We start from the raw sequence: 20,915 nt of genomic DNA, 5'->3' as shown, positions 1-20,915 counted from the left end.
TTCGTTTACTGATTGACTGTATTCACAAACACAAATGGCAAACGACATATAAGAGCAGCTAGTTGAGAGCTTGTGCATGTCTCAGTTGAGTTAACAGGCCTGTGACTGAGAGGCACATGCTGTGAAGTGTGACTTAACTTGCTGAGGTAAGACGGCAGGTAATTGCGGATTGGCTTGATCAGGATCCAGAGGTGACATAATCTGGATTCCGGGAAAGATTACGAGCAGCCAATCAGGAAAGGTAGATGGTTGATCAAGAGTGATAAGATCAGGCTGTCAGATCAGACTGATAAAAGAATTAACACTGCTGGTGTACATTTAAATTTTCAAAAGGTAAGCTTCACTTTTTCTTTTTGTGCTTTTTATGAAACCGAAGCATTAAAAGCACTAACAAGTCATGATTATCTTGTTACAATGTGATGTCCTTCTGCTAAACTTTGGGTCCTAGCATTCGTATGGACATTATTTTGATATGTACCACACCAAACCACTAAGGGCAAAGATACTCTGACCATGGCTACCTCTCCAAACAGGACAATGCACCCTGCTACAGCTAATACCACTTAGGAATACATAAAGATCCCAAAAGCATTGACTCCAACATTCCAGATCCTAATCAAACTGAGCATCCATGGGACTCATAGACCTCTATATAAAGGACTGATGTAGCTACAGTGTCAGCAGTGTTGGTCAAGTTACTTGAAAAAAGTAATCAGTAACTAATTCTGATTACTTCCCCCCAAAAGTAATCCTGTTACTTTACTGATTGCTTATTTTCAAAAGTAATTAGTTACTTAAAAAAAAAAAAAGATGTACAACCTGAATAGGTAATAAAGCAATAGATCTTTCAGCCCAATTCTATTTTTTCTGCTCTCTCTTTTTGAAACTTGTTTTATTAGTTTTAATCTTTTAACTTTACGCATGAAGCAAACATTAAATTATATGCAACATTCTCTGACTGGAAGAAATTTGTTTAACATTTACACCTATTTTCTGCACATTCCAGCATATCAAATAAAATAGATTTTTGTGTTTCCACTCACTCTTTCAAATAAATGCAAGTGAAACACAGCAGAAAATAAATAAAATCAAAGACTCAGTGGTCCTGTTGCTCTATTTTCAGCTGTATAGCAGGAGTGGGGCAGGCGGAGGTTTGCCCTGGTGCACATGTGTCGTAGTGGTCAGTGGAAGGATCTGGGAGTTTCACATTCCCGTGGCAGCGTACTATCAGTGCTTGCTCGGAAGTTTAGGGTTTTTTTTCGCTGTAAGAAGAAGTTTTCTTCCCACGCACAACGGACACTAATGTTTTTGTCACTTTTTATGGAATCAAACTCAACGTAAGGTCAGTACTTCCACGCTTTAAACTCTGCACGCTCATACTCTCTCACTCGTTATATTATCCATTGTTGATCTGCACACAGCTGTTGCCACGAACATCGCACTCGCTTACGTCATTGTCATGAGACACTCTCGCAAAAAAAAAAAATCAAAAAAAAAATCACGGTTTTAGTAACGCAGTAACGCAGCGTGCTTACGGGAGAGTAACAGTACTCTAATTACCTTTTTTGCAATAGCAATACCTTACTTTACTCGTTACTTGAAAAAAGTAATCGGATTACAGTAACGCGTTACTTGTAACTGGTCAGCACCCATTGGTGTGTGAATTCCCACCTTTCCTCATCTTACACTTTGCTTTATCATCTTTTTTGCCATAATTTACAAAATGGGGATCATGTTGTACTGAGGGTTATTTTCCTGTTGACGTCCACACATGCGGATTTCTTTTGCGACCGCTTTTGTCGACCAACTGCTTCTCTGACGGCGGCATCCAGCCATGCCACAAAACTGCTGAGGAACAGCTCAAGAAACATGACAATGAGCCACAAAAGCATTATCCCATCTTTCAAACAGCTCAATTCAATTGAGCATCTGTGGGATACGCCAGAATAATCCCAATCCCTGGGGCCCCCACATCAAAACCTACAGGATCCAAAAATTCACCATGCCAAGCACCACAGGACACCCCAGATGTCCCATATCCATACATTGATGCGTCAGAGCTGTTTGCCGTGTTGAGACAGATCACACAATATTAGGCAGGTGGTTTTAATGTTGTGGATAATTGATGCATTTAAGGATCCACTGGAACATTAACATGCATCAGTATCAAACCTCAAAGCCATGTGTAAGGAGCACTTACAGTGAGGCAGATGCTCAAGATATCGAGATACTACAGTACGTAATACTCCACCACCTGTAATTGCCTTGTCCTCAGGCAAACATGGGAGGTCTTGACAGCACAAACCTGGCAACCTTGTTGCTTCAACAACTGAGTTTAATGAACCACACACTGTAACTGAATCAGGAAGATGCACCTGCTGCGGTGCGTGTTTGTGGAGGCAAGGGTGGGTTGGGGTTTTTTATAATAGATTGACATCCTGGTGTTGCCTCGTGACTATAGGTTTCTCTGAGATTTCATCATATTTCATTGTTTTATTGTTTGGGCTGTGGTTCTTAAAAAAGCAATGCAAAATATGGTCTGAGTGCTAGACAGGGAAACAAAGTGATAAAGATGCAGAGGAAGAAGTGCAGAAGGAGTGCACAGTTGTGAGAAAGCGACAGGGAGAAAAATGGTGTGAAAACAGGATCTGAGACGAAGGCAAACTCCCAGCAAACACTCAGAGGCCCAAGAAAATCTGTGGTATGCCATTATCACCATCATCACTACCATCATCCTCATGGTGGCTATAATCATTTTCTTTTTTCCTTCAGCTATCCTAACGCCACCTGCAGAAATATCACTTGCAATTGCTGGAGGATCCTGTTGTCTCCATCTGCTTCATTTGAATAGTATTCTCCATGAAAAAAGGAAAAAAAATCACCAATGAACTGTCTCACCTTCCAAAAGAGATACATCATATTTCCACAGAAGGCAATAAAAGCAATGCAGGCCCAATTCCCCACAGTTTTGAAGACAGGGGCTGTATTTCAGCTAGACTCATCAATATGCAAAACATCAGAGCATTGCTTGCCACAAGAATATTCCCTCCACTGCACACTCTGCAAGTGTGCACAAACATCATCGTATTTTGCGTTTCTTTTCTTAAAAAAAATAAATAAATGACGGGAAAAACAACTTCCATTGGAAAGAAAAAGTATGCAAATCTTGCACAAACATAATCACATTTTGATGAAAAGCACCGGGATCCAAAGCGCTAAATTGCCCTATGTGATTTTAATACTCTGCAGGCAATTGTCAAACCAAAGAGACTCAGAAGAAAGAACACTCCAGGGCTGAAATCAATGCACTACCTTTTATTTGGGAAGAAGTGAACAAACTCCCAACACTGGATTACATTTCAAAGCGCGGAGCCTAGAGCTTTCCAGTTGAGGAGCTTGTATAGTGTGGGAGAAAGGTGCTGTAGCGTGGGAGAGAGGCATAATCATTATGACCTACAGTAGGGTAGATGTAGGTTAAGTTAGTCCCTCTCTCCGCCTGCAGTGCTCATTCTGCCTTTCTCTTTCTCAAGTCTCTTCCCTGGGCTGTCTTTCCTGGGTTGTTAAATCCCTGCTCCTTTAATCTCCTTACTCAGCTACATCCTCTTTAAAGATGCAGAACCACGGGAGAGACGTGGGATACGTCAACTGGGGACTGGTGCTGAGCAAGGCGGGGCAGGACATGCAGAGTGGCGGCGTTTGAGTTTGAGAGACGACAAAGTTGTACCGGCATTGAGAAAATAAAAACTTTTCCAAACGTTGAATGAGAAGAGCACACCTTAAATCTCCTGAGCATCAAACTGGGAAATGAAGCGATCGTCATTTAATTTGTGCCTTAAAGGACGTCCTAGAGACTGCAAAGGTTAATTTTTGCATCTGTTAGTAGTTATCGGTGTGAATGTGTGTGAATGGGTGGATGACTGGTTGTTTAAAGCGCTTTGGAGTCCTTAGGGACTAGAAAAGCGCTATACAAATACAGGCCATTTACCATTAATCTGAACCTAGTGCACGATATGTACTCTAAAACCTTAGAGTAGTGCTCAGCATCAAGTATGGGGATCTAATTCACCACAGCACTAAATATTTATATGTGTCTCTGATAGACATTTCAGTGCAGCTAGATTCAGTGTAGAGATCAAGCACGTGTAAAGATAAGAACTACTGTACCCACTCATCAATCTACAATCTCCTACATGCGTGAGCCTCAAAAGCACACAACGCCCTCATATCCAGAGCTGATTTTGTATCAGCAGCATCAAACCCGCTGCCAACTGCAATAGTGATGCAGTGCCTATCAATCATCTGCATGCTGTAAAACACAACAGCAACATTTCAATAACAATGCATCACCTGAGACTCAGGGAGAGGAAACTAATCTATTGAAAAATGGATCATAGTTGTCCTGCGTGCCGCATGCGATTCAGTACGAAGAAGCGAGATTCTACTGTAGATTTCTGGGTCATTTTTCAAGTGTATGCATCTTTGAAGTTCAGCAGCGTAAACCTCAACGAAGGAAAATTGAAACAGCCAAAGTGTGTCATCTGGAAGCCTTTTAGATCTCTGAAACCTAATAAGTCATGAGAACATTTCTGCACTAGATCTAAGAAGCTTTTATTTCCACCGATGCATGCATAGATTTAAAACGTGCCATAAAACGGTTATCACCCTGTTCACGCCACATTATCCACATATAATGAGTTAGAAAACATTTACGATAAGATCTGACTGATTGTGCTGTTGGCGCAGCTACGGTATGTGACCTCCCACACTCAGAAGCAACACACTAATACATCAGCAGCTATCATAAACACTCCATATGTAAAGCAAAGGATCACATTTAATCTCTAATTAGTGGTTTAGCAGTACCTGTTTCCCAGAAGTAGACAGACTTCCCATCATCTGTCTGTGTGTGAGCCTCCCAGAAACCACACAACAGCAGCAATGCCACCAAATGGTACCAGCTCTCCTCTGTCCTTTTTTGGATGGCCCCTCCTGTACCCCTCCACCCCAGCCCCATGGTCCTCCACAGGATAAAAGTAAATCCACTCAGCTCGGAAGGCAGCGATGATGAAAAACAACAAAAAAACTCGCTAGTCCAATAGGCAGAGTGAAGTGTGCTTCAGTTTGAGAGAAGGTGTGTGAGTAAGTGTGCGGGAGTGCAAGAGCGGGAAAAATAATGATGATCTTGTGCACAGTGCTCCTGCAGGAGTTGAGGGTCCAGTACTTGGTGTTGTGAAGGACAGGAGTGTAGTTTTGTTCCCAACTTGGCAGGATGGTCCCAGAGGGAGGCTGTCAGTGACGGGGACTGAGCTGCAGATGGATGGTACAGTCGTCCTCCTCCATCGTATCCGCTTCCTCTGCTGCCGCTGCTGCCTCTGTCCTCTGGCTGTGGAGCAGTGACAGTGGGCGAGTGTCTGCAGTGTTGTACGCCTCCCTCCCTCTCACTTGCTCTCGCTCACTCTCTCTTCCACTCCTATTCGCTCACTCATTTGCTCTTCTCCCTCCGCCACCCTGCGCTCGCTCTCTCCTTTTCTACTTCTGGCTTTTTCCAATTTTTCTCCCCTGCCCTCATCTTTTCTCATCTCTCTGCATTACTTTCCCTTTATTTTTACACTCTGCATCTCTAACAAGCTCATTCCTTGTTTTCTCTACCTCAGTTTCTCCTTTTTCTTCCCTTGTTTTCTTTCTCCTGCCTAGGGCACAAGGACAAATACTCCCTCTCCTCCTCCACCTCCTCTTCCACGTGCAGTGCTGCGAGGCGACTGGAAACCAGCAGGGCTCACACTGGTCTGAGAAGCTCCCATAAGCAGTCCTCCCGGGATCAGAGAGACAAGCTGGGTTTAATGCAGAGCAAGAGTAAGTGGAAGGGGGGAGGGGGGGAGCAAGGAGGAGCAAAACACTAAAGGAGAATGGAAGCGAGCGCGTGAAAGATGAGGGCGAGGTGATAACTGTGGCCGTGTGAAAGGGCTGTGAAAGTGAAATTATAGAACAGATAAGTGGAATTACAGACTTTTATTACCCATTTTGTCAACAAAAATTAATGGAAATTACTGGATATAACACAAACAAGCTTTTTAAAAAATATTCGATGTTAGAAATGTTTCGAGCAAGAGGAGCAATTATTATTCCCTTTTTTTCAAATTCATGTAGCGGCCAGAATATGAAGTTTTATTTATTTGTTTTCTGAAGATGGGACATGTAAGTGGGTATTTACAATGAGCAGTTTTATCAGCCATGGCTGAATAGACAAAGAAAAGAGCACCACCATGAGGAATTTCATCAGCAAAAAATAAAAAAATCCAGGAAACATCACCTGAAGATACTGTTTGATTCATTTTAATGGCACCATCCTCTGCTATGTCAGTGGAAGTCAAGGCTGCAATTATAAGTCGCTAACCTCCTGACTCATAAAGACAAGTCTCACATATAATGTGGTGAGGTTTTACCTTTAGAGAGAGGCGGTAGTGTTCATTTCCAGATCCATTTACTTTTTCTCACTGTTCAAAATAATCCGTTTATCGTACAGTATCTTGGTGCAACCTCTTAGTTTGTCCTCTCTACAGAATAAGCTGTTTTAACTTATCTTTAGGGCCACCCTCTGTTTTAATCCAAATCTCATCTGATTGGCTGTCCCTGACAAAAATCAGGTTTTAACAGCAGGTTGGTGGGGCCTCTGTGCCCAAAGCCAGAGCTGTATTAAAGATATCCTCTCTGCCCGAGATCAAACAGAGCCAAGACTAAAAAAAGCTGTCTTTAATCGAGCATGTAGAGCAGTCTGAAACCTGAGCGTTTGACTTACAGAGACTACATTTACATAACACTGACCTCATTACTGTGAACTTTGGCCCTGTTTAATACGAGTACCCAGTACCCACTGAGTTGGTTGTCATTTTTTTAGTACATTACTGTACTACCAAGAATTCAATACTTATATTACAGTTACAATTATGTCATTTGTCACATTACAAAGGTTCTTCCGTTATATAGAAATAACTGTGGAGGAAGGAAAGCGGTGAAGCAGCTTTTGAGGAACGGACATTACTTTTATTTTTATTGCATAATAGCGCGATAGTAAAGTCCAAGCTGAAGCTAACCAAGAACCCAGAGTGATGTTAAAGCTGAGCACATGCAGACCCCAGCCCAGCAGCCAGAGCTGGATCTTTAACAGGTAACAAAGACCCCAATGAGCAGTCAGGCTGCAGCCTCCATTTCTACCTGTTCATGTTTCTAAAGTAGAATCACTGCAGCGATTGCTTTGAAGTGTTTGTGCTTTGCGTTGGCGTTGCTGTGTGACACTGTAGCTTAAGGTTTATATTGTTATCTGGTGATTATAAGACAATGCATTTCAGGTCATTTTATTTAGTAACGAGGAAGCGATGTAGCAAATTACTTTCACTGCATTACTTGTAAGAAAAGCAATGACCCCAACACTGGTTGTATCATTGTATATATCAGCATAACACACACGTTGAGCACAACTGAGCTCTAAAAATCTGAGCCAGAAAGAACAAGACAAAAAACAACAGCAGCCTGCATGTACAAACCAAACATTACATTAATGTACCAAATTTGTGTGTTTTTAATTTTGTCTTCAAACAAAAAGATCATCTAAGTCAAGAAGATTTAGCTGCTCCATCTCAGTTTACACAGATAATTATTCATAACTCATTTTCTCTTTACATGTTGTCAAAGTAGAAAAGTAAATGTCTGTGTACCTTTCTGTCTAATGCATTAAACAAGAACAGGGATTACAGTGGAGGAAGAGGAAGTCTAGTGGCAAAAATGAAGAGGCAGAATTCATCCGTCGTAGATAATCTTCATCTGCTGTCTCAACCTCTGACAGTCTGACCTGGCTGAGACTGTGTCAGGACACCTGACTGACAGGCTTTGACCTGAGGACAGCCAACCTGTCATCCTAGTTTTAGCTCGTCTTTACTAGACCGAGGCAGCTGAGGGGGAGCTTAAACCTAGTTAGTAGATTCACAAAGAGGCTCCCAGAATCGCTTAGTTCTTAAGCCTGCATTGTTTCCCATTGGAAATAAGGACAGAAAAAGGCAATAAATACAAAAGCAGATGTTAAAAGCCTCCTTTAGACAACTATTTCTGTTATGTGTATGGCTGTAACATCATTAGACTTTTTAAATTGTTCATTACATCAGTACAAAGAAATGTCACAGAGCAGTGACAATGTCTTTACAGTAGAGCTTATGTAAGGAGACACCACACAAGTAACTTTCGAGGGAGGAGTACTGCAGATTTTTCTGGCTATGGAACAGCGATCCACCTCTCACACAGACATTTTATGGAGAGTTTCTAGGTATTCTGAAACCTATGTATTGTCAAGGATGTCACCATTTGTAATCTATGGGACACAGCTAATGAAGGCTGATTGGACAATTCTGTTCTCTCCATTAAAGTATAGATAAAAGATATAAACTATGGAACAGGACAAACTAACGTGATGGTTTTGTTTTATTTACTAGATAAACCAAATGCATATTAATTCAATAAAAAGCAAGCTTTCATTTCTGATGATGCCCAAATACGAGACCAGTGAGCGATTTAACAGGGCAGCACACAGTGGAACATAAACAGACTGTGGTGAGAAGTTCATAACCACTCATCGTGGCCATGAATTTCATGGTAATTTTGGGCTTTTAAAGACTTGTTTGAACTGTTTTTTCCAAGTTTTTTTTTTTTTTTTGAAGGGGGCTTGAATGGTTGTAGCATACATCTTTAATGACTTTAACAAACAAGGGTTTTATTTATTTCATTATTTTGTTATTTAATTATTTATTTTTCCACACAGGGTTAAGGGTTAAGTACATACGGGTTCAAATATATGCATACACACTTAAATATTTTACCAAGTGATTTTGAAGGTTCTGCTATGTCTTTTTACTTGACAAGGCAAAAGCCTTTTAACTTCTCATTAGTGGTCATGCTCGACAACAACTGGTAGTTTCTAAGAGCGTGTTTGACTGAAATTCACAGTTGGCCACATGGACAAGCCAAATACTGTCAGGAGAAACGTTTTATGGTCCTGTGAGACAAAGAGCTTTGAGAGTGATAAATATGGGGAAAAGAAAACTTTTACAAGACTGCATACAGTCCTGCGTCTTAAAACTATGTACAACCTTATGGCGTCCACGTGAATTAAGAAGGTATGTAACATCCAAGTGCTCCCAATCAAATGCACTTGATAAATTAATCATCTGTATAAGCACCTCTATAAAAGCAGAGGTTTTGGCAGGTGGTCTTGAGCTTTCAGGTGAGTGTTAACCCAATCCCACAGTCTTCCTAGGAATGGCTGTCCCAGGAAATTCGCCCTGTGGTCAGACTGTGCAATGCCCAGAGAGACGGGAACAAATAATAATAATAATAATAATAATAATAATAATAAAAATATTTTTTAAAACCCAGCTCATGTCATCACCTCAGCTATACCCCAGATGCTGCAGGACTCAGCATGTTAAGTATTAAGGTTCATGACAGTACAATAAGAATAAGCGAGGAGAAAGCCTCTTCTCTATAAAAAGAACATGGTAGCACTACTTAGGTTTAGAGAGTTGCATCTGAATAAACCACAAGACATTTGGAACAATGTTCTTTGAACAGACAATACCAAAGTAGAAAGGTTTGACTATAACACACAGCACCACATTTGGAGAAAACTAAAAACAGAAAATCAGTCCAAAAACCTCACAGCTGTGATTATGCAGCAAAACAAAATCTTAATTGAAACCCAATAACCAGGAATCAGAAACCTAAAACACCAAAACAGCAAATCAATTGAAGCAGGGAACTAAAACAACAACAACAAATTAATATAAACTACAAGCCAAATAAGTCCATAACAACTGAAGCTAAACATTAGTAGAATGATCATTAACCTCCTAAGACCCGAACTTTTCCACGGCATGCATTTTTAATTTCTCTTTGATATTTGGGCTGATTGGGACCTGATGAATGTAAAAACAAAGAATTACCAGATTTTTTTTTTTTTTTTTACCTAATTTTTGTTTCTAAGAAAAATGACAGCCACACATGAGGATATTCATTTAAAATTTTGATTAAACAGTAGCAGTAAAATAATAATAATAATAATAATAATAATAATAACTTTATTTATAAAGTGCTTTCAAACAAAGTGCTGTACAACTAAAGAGATAAATAAAATAAAAGCGATACATAGCAATACAAGTAAAAGACACAATACAAGTTAAAAACAATAAAAATTTAAAAACTAAAAGCCATAGAATTAAGACATGTAGGATAGGGTGAACAAATGTGTCTTCAACTTAGTTTTAAAAAACTCCACAGAGCATGCCTGCCAAATATCTTGAGGGAGGTTGCCAATCCGTTTAAAGCCTTGTAGGTGAGCAGCAGGACCTTAAAATCTGCTCGAACCTGACAAGGTAGCCAATGCAGAGATCTCAGAACAGGGGTGATGTGCTCAAATTTCCCAGATCTTGTTAAAATGCGAGCAGCTGCATCTTGCACCATCTGTAGACCTCTAAAACTTTTCTTTTTTCGAAAGAAGAGCATTGCAATATTCAATACGGGAAGACACAAATGCATGGACAAGAACCTCTGCAGTGTCGCTTGACAAAACTTGTCTGATTCTGGCTATGTTCCTCAAATGATGAAAGGCAGTCTTTGTTATCATTTTTACATGAGATTCAAAGGAGAGCACCATGTCGAACCACATACCCAAGTTTTTTTTACCTTGTTCCTGCAATTTATGACACTGTCATCAATTTTCAAGATGAAATTTTGGGACAAATGCTGAAATTTGTGTGGCCCAATGACCATCAACTCTGTCTTATCAGTATTTAGGAGCAAGAAATTATCCGATAACCAGCCCTTAATTGCAGATAAACAACATTCTAGTTTAGAGACTTCAGCACAATTTCCAACGGTTAAAGGAACATAAAGCTGCAGGTCATCAGCGTAACAATGAAAGGTTACATTAAAAGAACGTAAAGGAACACCAAGAGGCAGCAGGTACATAGAAAACAGCAATGGTCCAAGTACGGAGCCCTGAGGGACCCCATGCCTCACTGCACAAGTCTCAGAGAGATCATTTTTAAAACTAACAGTCTGAGACCTCCCAAACGGGTAAGATCTCAGCCATGATAAAACATTTCCTGTAATTCCAATAAAATGTTCAAGCCTATCCAATAAAATGCAGTGATCCACAGTGTCAAACGCAGCACTTAGATCCAGCAGTAATAAAACTGAAGTGCGATCATTGCCTGCATTTACCAGCAGATCATTTACCACTTTGACTAAAGCAGTTTCTGTGGAGTGATTTGGTCTAAAAGCAGACTGAAATGGTTCAAACAGATTGCTTGTTGACAAATGCTCAGTGAGCTGCTTAAAAACCACTTTTTCAAAGATTTTAGATAAAAAGACAGATGTGAGATGGGTCTATAGTTTGCGACCATGTCAACATCCAGTCCAGGCTTTTTCAAGATCGGCACTAATACAGTAAATAACTAATAAAACGGTCAAAATCTGTGTTAAAACCTCTTTCCGATATCAGACAAGAGGGATACACAATTATGGCCAAAATAATTATCACAGTTATTCTCATCCATTATTCACAGATTTTTTTTCACCTGCAACGTTTTACATACAGCATAGGTGGTGCCATTTATGCGCACACACACACACACACACACACACACACACACAATGTGTTTTTAGACATTTGACCTGTGGTCAGTGGTTTAGGGAGCACTCAATTTTTCTTTTGTTTCACAATTTTAAATTACTTGAATGCAGTTATTTTAAGCTGCAAATATTTTGCCTTTGTTTCTGGCATTAGACAATTACTTTTACAAAGGTTTTCATTCTTTATTGACACTGAAGTTCATACTTTTTGGTTGTTTCTGTGCTTTGTGTTTTTGCTCTTTGACTGTAGTTAACTAGCGTATGGATTTGTATGTGTATGTGCTATTAATTTATGCAACTTATGATGAACTTATGTACTTCTGTCCTTCTTTGCCAGGACACTCTTGTGAAAAGAGATTTTTATTTTTCCTTGTTAAATAAAGGTTAAAAAATGTCAATTAGCATAGCATGCAATTTTAAAATCTTGGTAGGCTAAAATCGTGATCAAGTTTAAAATGTGATTAAATACGCAGGTGTAACTGATGGATATGGCTTGCCACCATGGTATAGTCAGCTCAAAGTGGCAAACTGTGGCTAAAAATGAAGCCATGGCATACACTGTAGTTCCACTATGGCCACTCAAGGTCTTTGCTTTGAATATTTTTTATCTATATTATCTGAGCAATAACATAACAAGCTATAAGGTAGAGAGAGTCCAAGAAATCCGTACTTCAATCTGTCATTTTGGAGTAATTCAGCAATTGGAGTCTGCAAACCAGGCCTGCTCCGATCAGCCAACAACTCGGCACTCCACCCTCACTCAAATATGGTAACATGGTGTTCCAAAAAAAAAAAAAAAAAAAGTCCAGAAACCCGTGGCTGATGTGTAAGTTCATGGTTATGTCCATCTTTTATATACAGTCTATGGTCAGCTGGTAGCAGGCCTTAGAGGAATGCACATCAGTCTGACTTACAACCAAGAGGTGGTGAGAAAATCAATAAATAGAGCTTGTATAGATGCACAGACAGGTCTTTGTAAGGCGTCCTGCCCCGTAAGCCCTGTGTTATCTTGAAACATGTCAGAAGAAAACATTTCTGCATAGTCACAGACTAAATGTTGCATCCTATGTATAGGTTTTTCTCACAAATAATATCTGGATGTAACAACACTGTAATCAGCATTTAAATTAGCAACTGAAATTTATTAAATACATTTCACAGTTATTCTAACTAATTACAATTAAATTGAGTTTATACTTGAGACTAGTATATAAATAGAACTAGTTGTTGCCCAACACTATCATATCACTTATTTGCGTATAGGATGCATGTAAACTTATATAGCACAACAATTGTTACCTGGTTTAAGAAGAAGAAGTAAAACCTAGTCTGGTCTATTTACCACAAGGAATAATGACACTTGAGCTGTCTGCTCCTGTTTGCCAGATAAGAGCCACAGAAATGCAACATTTCAACCAGGAATTAACTAAATACAATGATTTTCCACATTATGGTCTATGTTTCTTTTTCTCCGTCTGCTTGAATTAAAGACATTTTTTTCAGTGCATAATAAATGTCAAATCTTAGCAGATAGTGGGACACATGACAGGGAACTTTAGGGGACAGTGGAATGACTTTTATTGTACTCAAGTTACATAGAGTAGACTTTTAGGTGTTTAAAATAAGTTGACAGCATAACAGTAGCCTTCAAAGTGTCAGCTATGACGTAGCCCCTGTCACTGCTATTGCCATTAAATGTCAGCTGTGAGCAGCGCAGTGGAATCAGTCAGCCAGATGGAGAAAAACAGATAAGATGGGGCAGATGTGTGTGAAACTGGCAGGCTGAAAATTCACCACCAGCCACCACCTAAAGGCTGCCAGACTAATCTTCATCAGTAAATGACAAATGCATCTACTCTACAAATCAGATCTGTCATTTATCTAATTACTGACGGGCCATCCTTCCATCAAAAAAATCTCATTTGTAAAGTAGACAGAGTAGTGGAAGTAGCAACCTTTATCTCCAATCCACCCTCACAAAAAAAACAACAAAAAAAAAAAAACCTGCCTTCAGAAAGTAATCACAGGAAAAAAGCAGCCCAGCAGTCTGGACAACACATGGCTCAACACATCGTATCACAACACAATCAACACTTAGCTTCAGTAACTTGCCAAGGACAGACGCTGACTGAAATTTGAATGGCTTGTCAGACCATTATCTAGCTGCCAACTTCAATCGAGGCGTGCCTTTAAAAGACGCTGGATTCCTCCCTCCATTCATCAATAATGGCTGTCCTTATTTGAGACTTCTTTTCAATGACTGACATTAAAATAATGCACAGTGTGTCCTTACTTCACTTTTCTATAGGTCTATTTGGTCAAGGCTCTGCATGAGAAAACAATAGCAGGCATGTATGAAGTTCTCTCTGAATACAAATGATTCTTTATGATGCTGTTGGGTTTGGGGTTGATCACTCTTGGTCAGATGTGGGTAGGCATGAGAATTCAGTTCTTTTATCAATTCTCATTGGCTCCCCTTTACGAGTCATCACCAAGACTTAGCAGCATATCAAAGACATTACATTTCTGCAAATTAATTGCATGCTGTGTGGTCAAATGTTTGTGCATGGAGGTATTTCCCCTCTTTGTTGTGATCGGTATTGGGGTCAAAAAGTATTACACATATTATACAGAACACTCTTCCTAAAAGTAATGCATCACAGTACTTAATTACTTCCAGGAGAAAGTAATTTGTCACTTTTTAAAAAAAAAAAAAAGCACTTTTGGTTTTCTCTGTAAAATGACCTGAAACAACTTTAACATCACTCAAGGTTCTTGGCTAGCTTAGCATTAGCATGCTGTCTGTGCAGATGTTTGCACAGAGCAGAAGTTGTGTTAGCAGCTAATTTTGGCTTTAATTTCAGTTATCTGTAGTAATGTAGTAGTAATGTGCAAGTAGACAGTAGTAATTATTCAGCAATATGGCAGCTGCCATATTAGTTTTTGGGCCAAAGTTTCAATACGAGAGTGGATTTATCAGCTAATGCCAGTTAGCTTGGTTAGCAAATACAGTACTCACCAAATCTGGAACTCAACCTCCCTGGATGGTCTAGCTTGCATCAAGACATGATGTTTTATATATATATATATATATATAGTATCCATTTCAAATGATAATATAGGTAAAAAACAATCTCACATTGACTTACATCAGGGGTGGGCAATTCCAGGCCCCGAGGGCCAGTGTCCTTGCAGGTTTTGTCCTTGAACCAACACAGCTGATTTAAATGGCTAAATTAGCTCCTCAACATGTCCTGAAGTTCTCCAGAGGCCTGGTAATGAACTAATCATGTGATTCAGGTGTGTTGACTCAAGGTGAGATCTTAAACCTGCAGGACACCGGCCCTTGGGGTCTGGAATTGCCCACCCCTGACTTACATTATACTTTTATAAACATAGAATTATTTAAGCTTTTTGTTTGTTTTTTAAGCAGTCACGGATTAATTAGATTTTCACTTCGTTTGCTTCCCCTTTAGCTTGGACCTTAACTGATGAGGTTCAGAAACTAAGAGGTTCTTTGTTAGACTAGACACTGAAGACCACCTGATTAGGTTTATTTTCTAAAAACTACCTGATTAGATTAATGGAAAGAAGGTGGTTTAGCTTAAAGCATGCCTCATTTAAATCAGTAACCCTGTACTGAAAATGTTGGCAGTGACAGCGCTGTCTCACAGATGCTATTAATGTGGTGCATCATGTACCTTTGATGGCGGTACCCTTTCATGTAACTGAGACACACCACCTGCTTTGATAAAACAGCATTGGACACCCCAGGAATGGGAATGGGCAGATCTGACTGAACAATTAGTTTTTGGAAATAATAAAAAGACAGATGAACAGTGGGGAATTATGCTGTTTGAGACATTTGTAATTATTTTGATATATGAATTTTGAAACTGACCCAAAATGTATCTTTTTAAAAAAACAAACAAACAAAGAGCATAAAACGTTGCTTTTTTCTAAACATACTGAGTTTTCAATACCAAAAAGATACATTTTTGACAGAAAACAAAAACAGAGCGCACATGGTGTACTTTAATGTTCTTCCAAAGCAAAATGAGAAGGCAAAATGAGAAGCAATAACAGAACTGCATGAGTAAGAGACTGAAGCCATTATGATTATGAATAAATCCAGCATTCACAATAATTCACCTTTCAGTTAGATGAGGTATTTCTGTCAAAATTTCTTCACTCAAGGCTGTTATCATATGTTCTAGTGTCATCTAAAGAACTAACAGCTGCTTTTTTTTGATGAAGCCTTTTTTATTCCTATCATCTTGTCAGATATTATGGACAAATTGCACCATCCAGTTCTTATAACTGTAAAATAATTGAAATAACTTAGATTTAGAATATTAGAAAATAATATTAGACGATTTGTTCTGCATAAACCTGTTTTTCTAGATAAGAAGGGCACATGGCCTCAAAGGAGACCTATAATCCTTTTCGTTATTTTCTGACATATATGTATAATAATATATGGTGGACATTCACATTAAACCAAAGCTTAAAATATAAGTAATCACCATGAGCCAATCAGGATAATGTTGGTTTAAAGAGAGAGGCACTAAACATGCTTGTTTTAGTCAGAAGATGAACTGAGGTGCTGAGGGTCCAGTGTGAGATAAATAAAGATTTTTCAAAAAAGGGGAACCATATAATCTAATTTAATCCAAAAATAAATATATGGAATTAGAAATTAGCATATTTGGTTCCCATATAAAGCAGCTTATTCTGTACACATGTTACTGTGCCTGCATCTGAAATTAAATATATTGACACGGTATATTTTTATACACCCACATACAAAAATCACTTGTGTGCATGTTTATGGCCATCCGTAGGCTTAATGTGGTAGATTTTTACATGAGGTACTCCTGATGTGACAGGTGCACACTGCATTGTTTTATATATAGTGGTTCTTTTATTTTAGACTCAATATTAAATGTAAAATTTATCATTTATTTATATCAATGTATATAAATTATAATTATAATAATTGATATAAATACATAAAATAATTACTTCTAATCCACATATGGAAATAATTTGGCAAAATGTGCATTACTCTCAGATCACACAATACTTTTCTACAACAGACTACCTTATTCAAGCTGTATTGTTCAATCTGCTGTTAATTCACCATTAACTCTGTGTTTCTTAAAGTTATGTTTAATTATTCCTACAGCTCAACACCGTTTCCTTATCAGGATTTGGGGTTTTCCTCAAGAGAAAGCACTGAAAAGAAAGCATCAGTACTGAGGCCACGTGTGCGGGTGAGTGATTATATTTATTTGCAATATAAAGCTTACTGCATGCGATATAAATTTGAAGAAAAAAAAAACACGTGTAACACATTTCTTTATAGGTGTTCTCTTTTATGATTTAATTGCTAGTATAATTTATTCTGTGAGGAGATAAATATGTTTTTTAATTGTGGAAACTCAGCCTGCCCCTTGCTGCAGTTTGACAAGCAGCAGGTAGATGTGGAGAAGAGAGGATATGATTGAGATAATGGCAGAGAAAATAAAATCACTCAGCAAGAGATTACAACTATTAAAATTGATTTATCAAAAACAATGCACCAAAAAAAATATTGTTGCACTTCTGGTAGTGAAAAATCATTACTCGAGGAGTCCATGCAGCAGGTTATTTGGAAATCAGGGTGAAGTACAAGATGAGGATTTTCATAACAGTATGACATCATCAGGTTACAGACCCCCCTCGGTACAAATGCTTGATGGACCCTCGCCAACTTGTTTTAAGGATAAGACTTTTTTTTTTCTTTCTTCAGTAATCAGATATATCATACGGGAATGTGTGCATACATGTCTACAGAGTAGTTCAAAATTGTGAGACACACACCACAGTGCAATTTCACTAAAACCTTTAAAGTACCTTATATTAAATGGAAAATTAAGCTGTCAGAGCTTCATTAAAATAGCTTCAATCAAATAGACTAAAAATGATGCTGAAACTAAAGTGAAACTTTCAAAAAGTAAAGATTAAACTCAGATCACAAGCTGACATTTAAGTGAATTATAAATAAAATAAAAGTGAAAAATAACTGGAAAATAACTGATTTAGAAATGAGAAAATCAATTACTATTTGGGATTATAAATTAAAGCAGTACTTTTTAAACTTTTTTGTTAGGTCCCCAAACCCCGGGCTATGGACCGTGAGTCGTTTGGTACCGGGCCACAAGAGTTGAGGCTCAGGTGTGAAATGTATGGTTTTCAGGATTTTATCGTTAACTCAGTTTCCCTGGGTCTTTTCCCGTGTTGTAGTTGTAGTTGTGTGTCTTATTTTGAAATAAATATTTTCACGCTACCATAGCGACCAGAGAGCATGATGTTACTCTCAATGTTGTTGGCGTATTTCAGGAGGATGCTGCTAATAAAGTTACACAATTACACTATGAATTTGCGTTTATTATTATATTTACAAAATACCACAGTTTTTGTCTTGGTCGTATCATTTTATTTTGTTGTATTTATCTGCAACACCTTAAAGGCTTAATAAAAATATTGTCTGACATTAAAGCTGTCCGTGGCGCAAAAAAGGTTGGGGACCGCTACTCTAGGCCATTACACCACCAGCAGCCTGAGGTGTTCATAACACAAAGCGCTATACAAATACAGGCCATAACAGGCAGAAAGGATCCCTGCTTTCACCTTGTTTACTCCAAATTTGGACCCTACCATCTGAAAAAATCTAGACTCAGTAGATCAGGCAACATTTTTTCAGTTTTCACTTATTCAGTTTAGGTGATTCTGTATGAAGCCTCAGTAGTGTCAGTTTCCAGTTCTTAGATGATGAGAGTGGCACCTGGTGTGGTGTTTAACTGGTTGTGTGCTCAGAGATGCTCTTCCGGATACCTTGGTGGTAACAAGGGGTTATTTGAGTTACTGCTGCCTTCCTATCACCGTAGGGCAATCGGCCCATTCTCCTTTGGCATGAACAAAGTGATTTTTCACCCAGAGATTCGCCTCCCTCTGGATATTTTTTTCTGATCTTTCTCTATATAAAATAAAGATCTTTGTGTGGAAACCAGTAGATCAGAGGTTTCTCTAATACTCAGATCATCCATTCTGGTTCCAACCATGTCCAATTCAGAGTCACTTATCATTCTGATATCAACTTCAGCAGGTCATTGATACAATGTTTAAATACCTTAATGCATTGATTTGACTGGCTGATTAGATGGTTGCATTAACGAGGAGTTAAACAGGTAACCAAATAGAGAAGGCACTGAGTGTAACTGGCAGCCACTAAGCACTTACTGAGACAATAACGCAGATTTTTAAAAACACAGTAACGGTGGAATAGACTGAATTCAGCCGTTGCCATGAGCTGGTGCAAAATTTTAATACCAGAAAATCTTATTAGGATATCAATCAACATAGTTTCATTTAATTATTGATCAGGATATTAAATTTTGGTTGTGCATAGATTTTAATCAAATTATGCACAGATTTAATTACATTTTTCAAGAAATAATAACATTACTGGGTGCTACAATCCAATATTTGGAAAAATCTAACAGTACAAAGGTGGCTTTGATCAGACCATCAGTTCTAACTGTTAACATTTTAATGAATGATAAAAATGAAAAACAAAGGCAATAGATTTAAAAGTTGAAGCTTGAATATGTGTTTGTTTTAAAATAGGTTGATTACTTTATTTGTAAATTTCAAAAAACACTATTTTATAACCCAATAAATTACCAAAAAAAGCCCCTCCGCCCACTTCTCAGAAGATAAAAGGTAATACATCTGAGTCTTCGTTGTCTTGGAGATATTTAATATCCAAAATGCCATGAGGTAATATTAAAGATATTAATATCACCTAGTGACATTTTTCTAAAATAAGTAATCGTTTTGGATGATTAAAGCTGATTTTCAGGCTGGAGTGCTTGAAGGTTACTGGTTTTAATACATATACACCTCAGCTGTGTAGCGTGAAATTAGAGCATTATTATGGTGAATTTGGGTTTGTTTACATCCACAAACAGAATATATTTATATGCCAACAAAAAATTATCTAGGTTATGCAAATAAGTGTTCCTGCATTACAGAATTGTCCTGTCTATCAATGGGGTTTCATCCTCTCAGTCAACATCTTGCAGAGTTGGGAAAACAGCCTCCAACTGAGTACAAACCGAAGGACAGAGAAAATGGACTTTCTATAAGTATAGTTATTAGTGCTAATCTCTGTGTTTTCGCTGACACTGAAACATGCCTATAATGCTGTGCTAAGCAAGTATTCAGAGCTGGTCAGCCATTTAATCTTGTTATCTGAGTTTTATTTGAGTCAGAACAGTTTATTGCCTGAAGAAGGAGACAAATGAGGCTGATCACAACAAGAAAGTCTGCAGCAATCCAAACGGTTTTAGGATCCATCTTGTCAGGATTGCTTTTTTTTGAGAAGTAATCAGTAATTAGTTACTAATTACTTTTTTCAAGTAACTTGACCAACACTGGTGACTTGGACTGACTGGAATCACTCATATGGTAGCGAGAGTTTATAATTAACAGCTGTTTATTTATAAATACCGAGAGATTTCCATCACATATCCAATCAATTAGTTGACAGATTGTAGTGGTTATATTACTGTATCAGTTTGCTAAGTGCCTCGTCATATTCAATAGTGTTAAATAGCTATCCCACATAACTCTTTTTGGAGGAATTTCTAAATTTCTGACTCTATGAGTCGTTGACTGGATGCTGAATGTAAGTTTTGTTTAATGTGTAGAGTAACAGATTTGTGATTTTTGCTGATTTACAAATATAATTGGAATCCAACCCAATTCAAATTGATAGCAGATTTATAGCAGTGTCATCACATGTGTTATGGTTGCTTTAAAAACTGTTTTTTTCCAGGTTGCAGACCTGCTACTGTAACCCTATGCTAGCAGAAATATTTATACATTTCCAAAACAAAACAAACAACAAAGACACTTACAAAAAAAACATTTTTTCCAAACATGGGGACAGGATCATATGTATCTTGTTGTACCCAATATATTTCTTTATATTCATATTTCTTATGTCTTCTTTTCTTTTTTTAAATTCATTTTTATTATGATTTACATTAATTCATGTTGTTTAGCAGTGCCAGATTTGACAGGCGAGGAAAAGTAGAAGCGGCAGAGAAACAAAAAGACATAATTATCATTAATGATCACTCAGTTCTCTCAGGGTTAATCAACGTATTGCTGCTATCAATACAATGTCA

General features: G+C 38.1%; 1 protein-coding gene and 1 long non-coding RNA gene across 3 annotated transcripts in view; one reads left to right on the top strand and one right to left on the bottom strand.

Annotated features, from left to right (window-relative positions):
• thsd7ab (thrombospondin, type I, domain containing 7Ab) overlaps positions 1-5,695 on the bottom strand; it is a 218,367-nt gene extending 212,672 nt beyond the window's left edge. For both annotated transcript variants that reach the window (XM_085178478.1, XM_085178477.1), the window contains exon 1: positions 4,864-5,695. In XM_085178478.1, the coding sequence (XP_085034604.1) occupies positions 4,864-5,014 (151 nt within the window). In that variant the 5' untranslated portion in view covers positions 5,015-5,695. The remainder of the gene's footprint in view (positions 1-4,863) is intronic.
• LOC146508833 (uncharacterized) lies at positions 887-13,810 on the top strand. Its single transcript, XR_014877000.1, has 2 exons — positions 887-3,859; positions 5,695-13,810. It is a non-coding gene; the product is annotated as an uncharacterized LOC146508833 (long non-coding RNA).
• Positions 13,811-20,915: the final 7,105 nt, after the last annotated feature.

Source organism: Neolamprologus multifasciatus, chromosome 11 (genome assembly GCF_963576455.1).
Source record: "Neolamprologus multifasciatus chromosome 11, fNeoMul1.2, whole genome shotgun sequence".
Lineage (NCBI taxonomy): Eukaryota > Metazoa > Chordata > Actinopteri > Cichliformes > Cichlidae > Neolamprologus > Neolamprologus multifasciatus.
The sequence above is the reverse complement of the archived record's forward strand: the minus strand, read 5'-3'. Positions and strand labels throughout refer to the sequence as shown.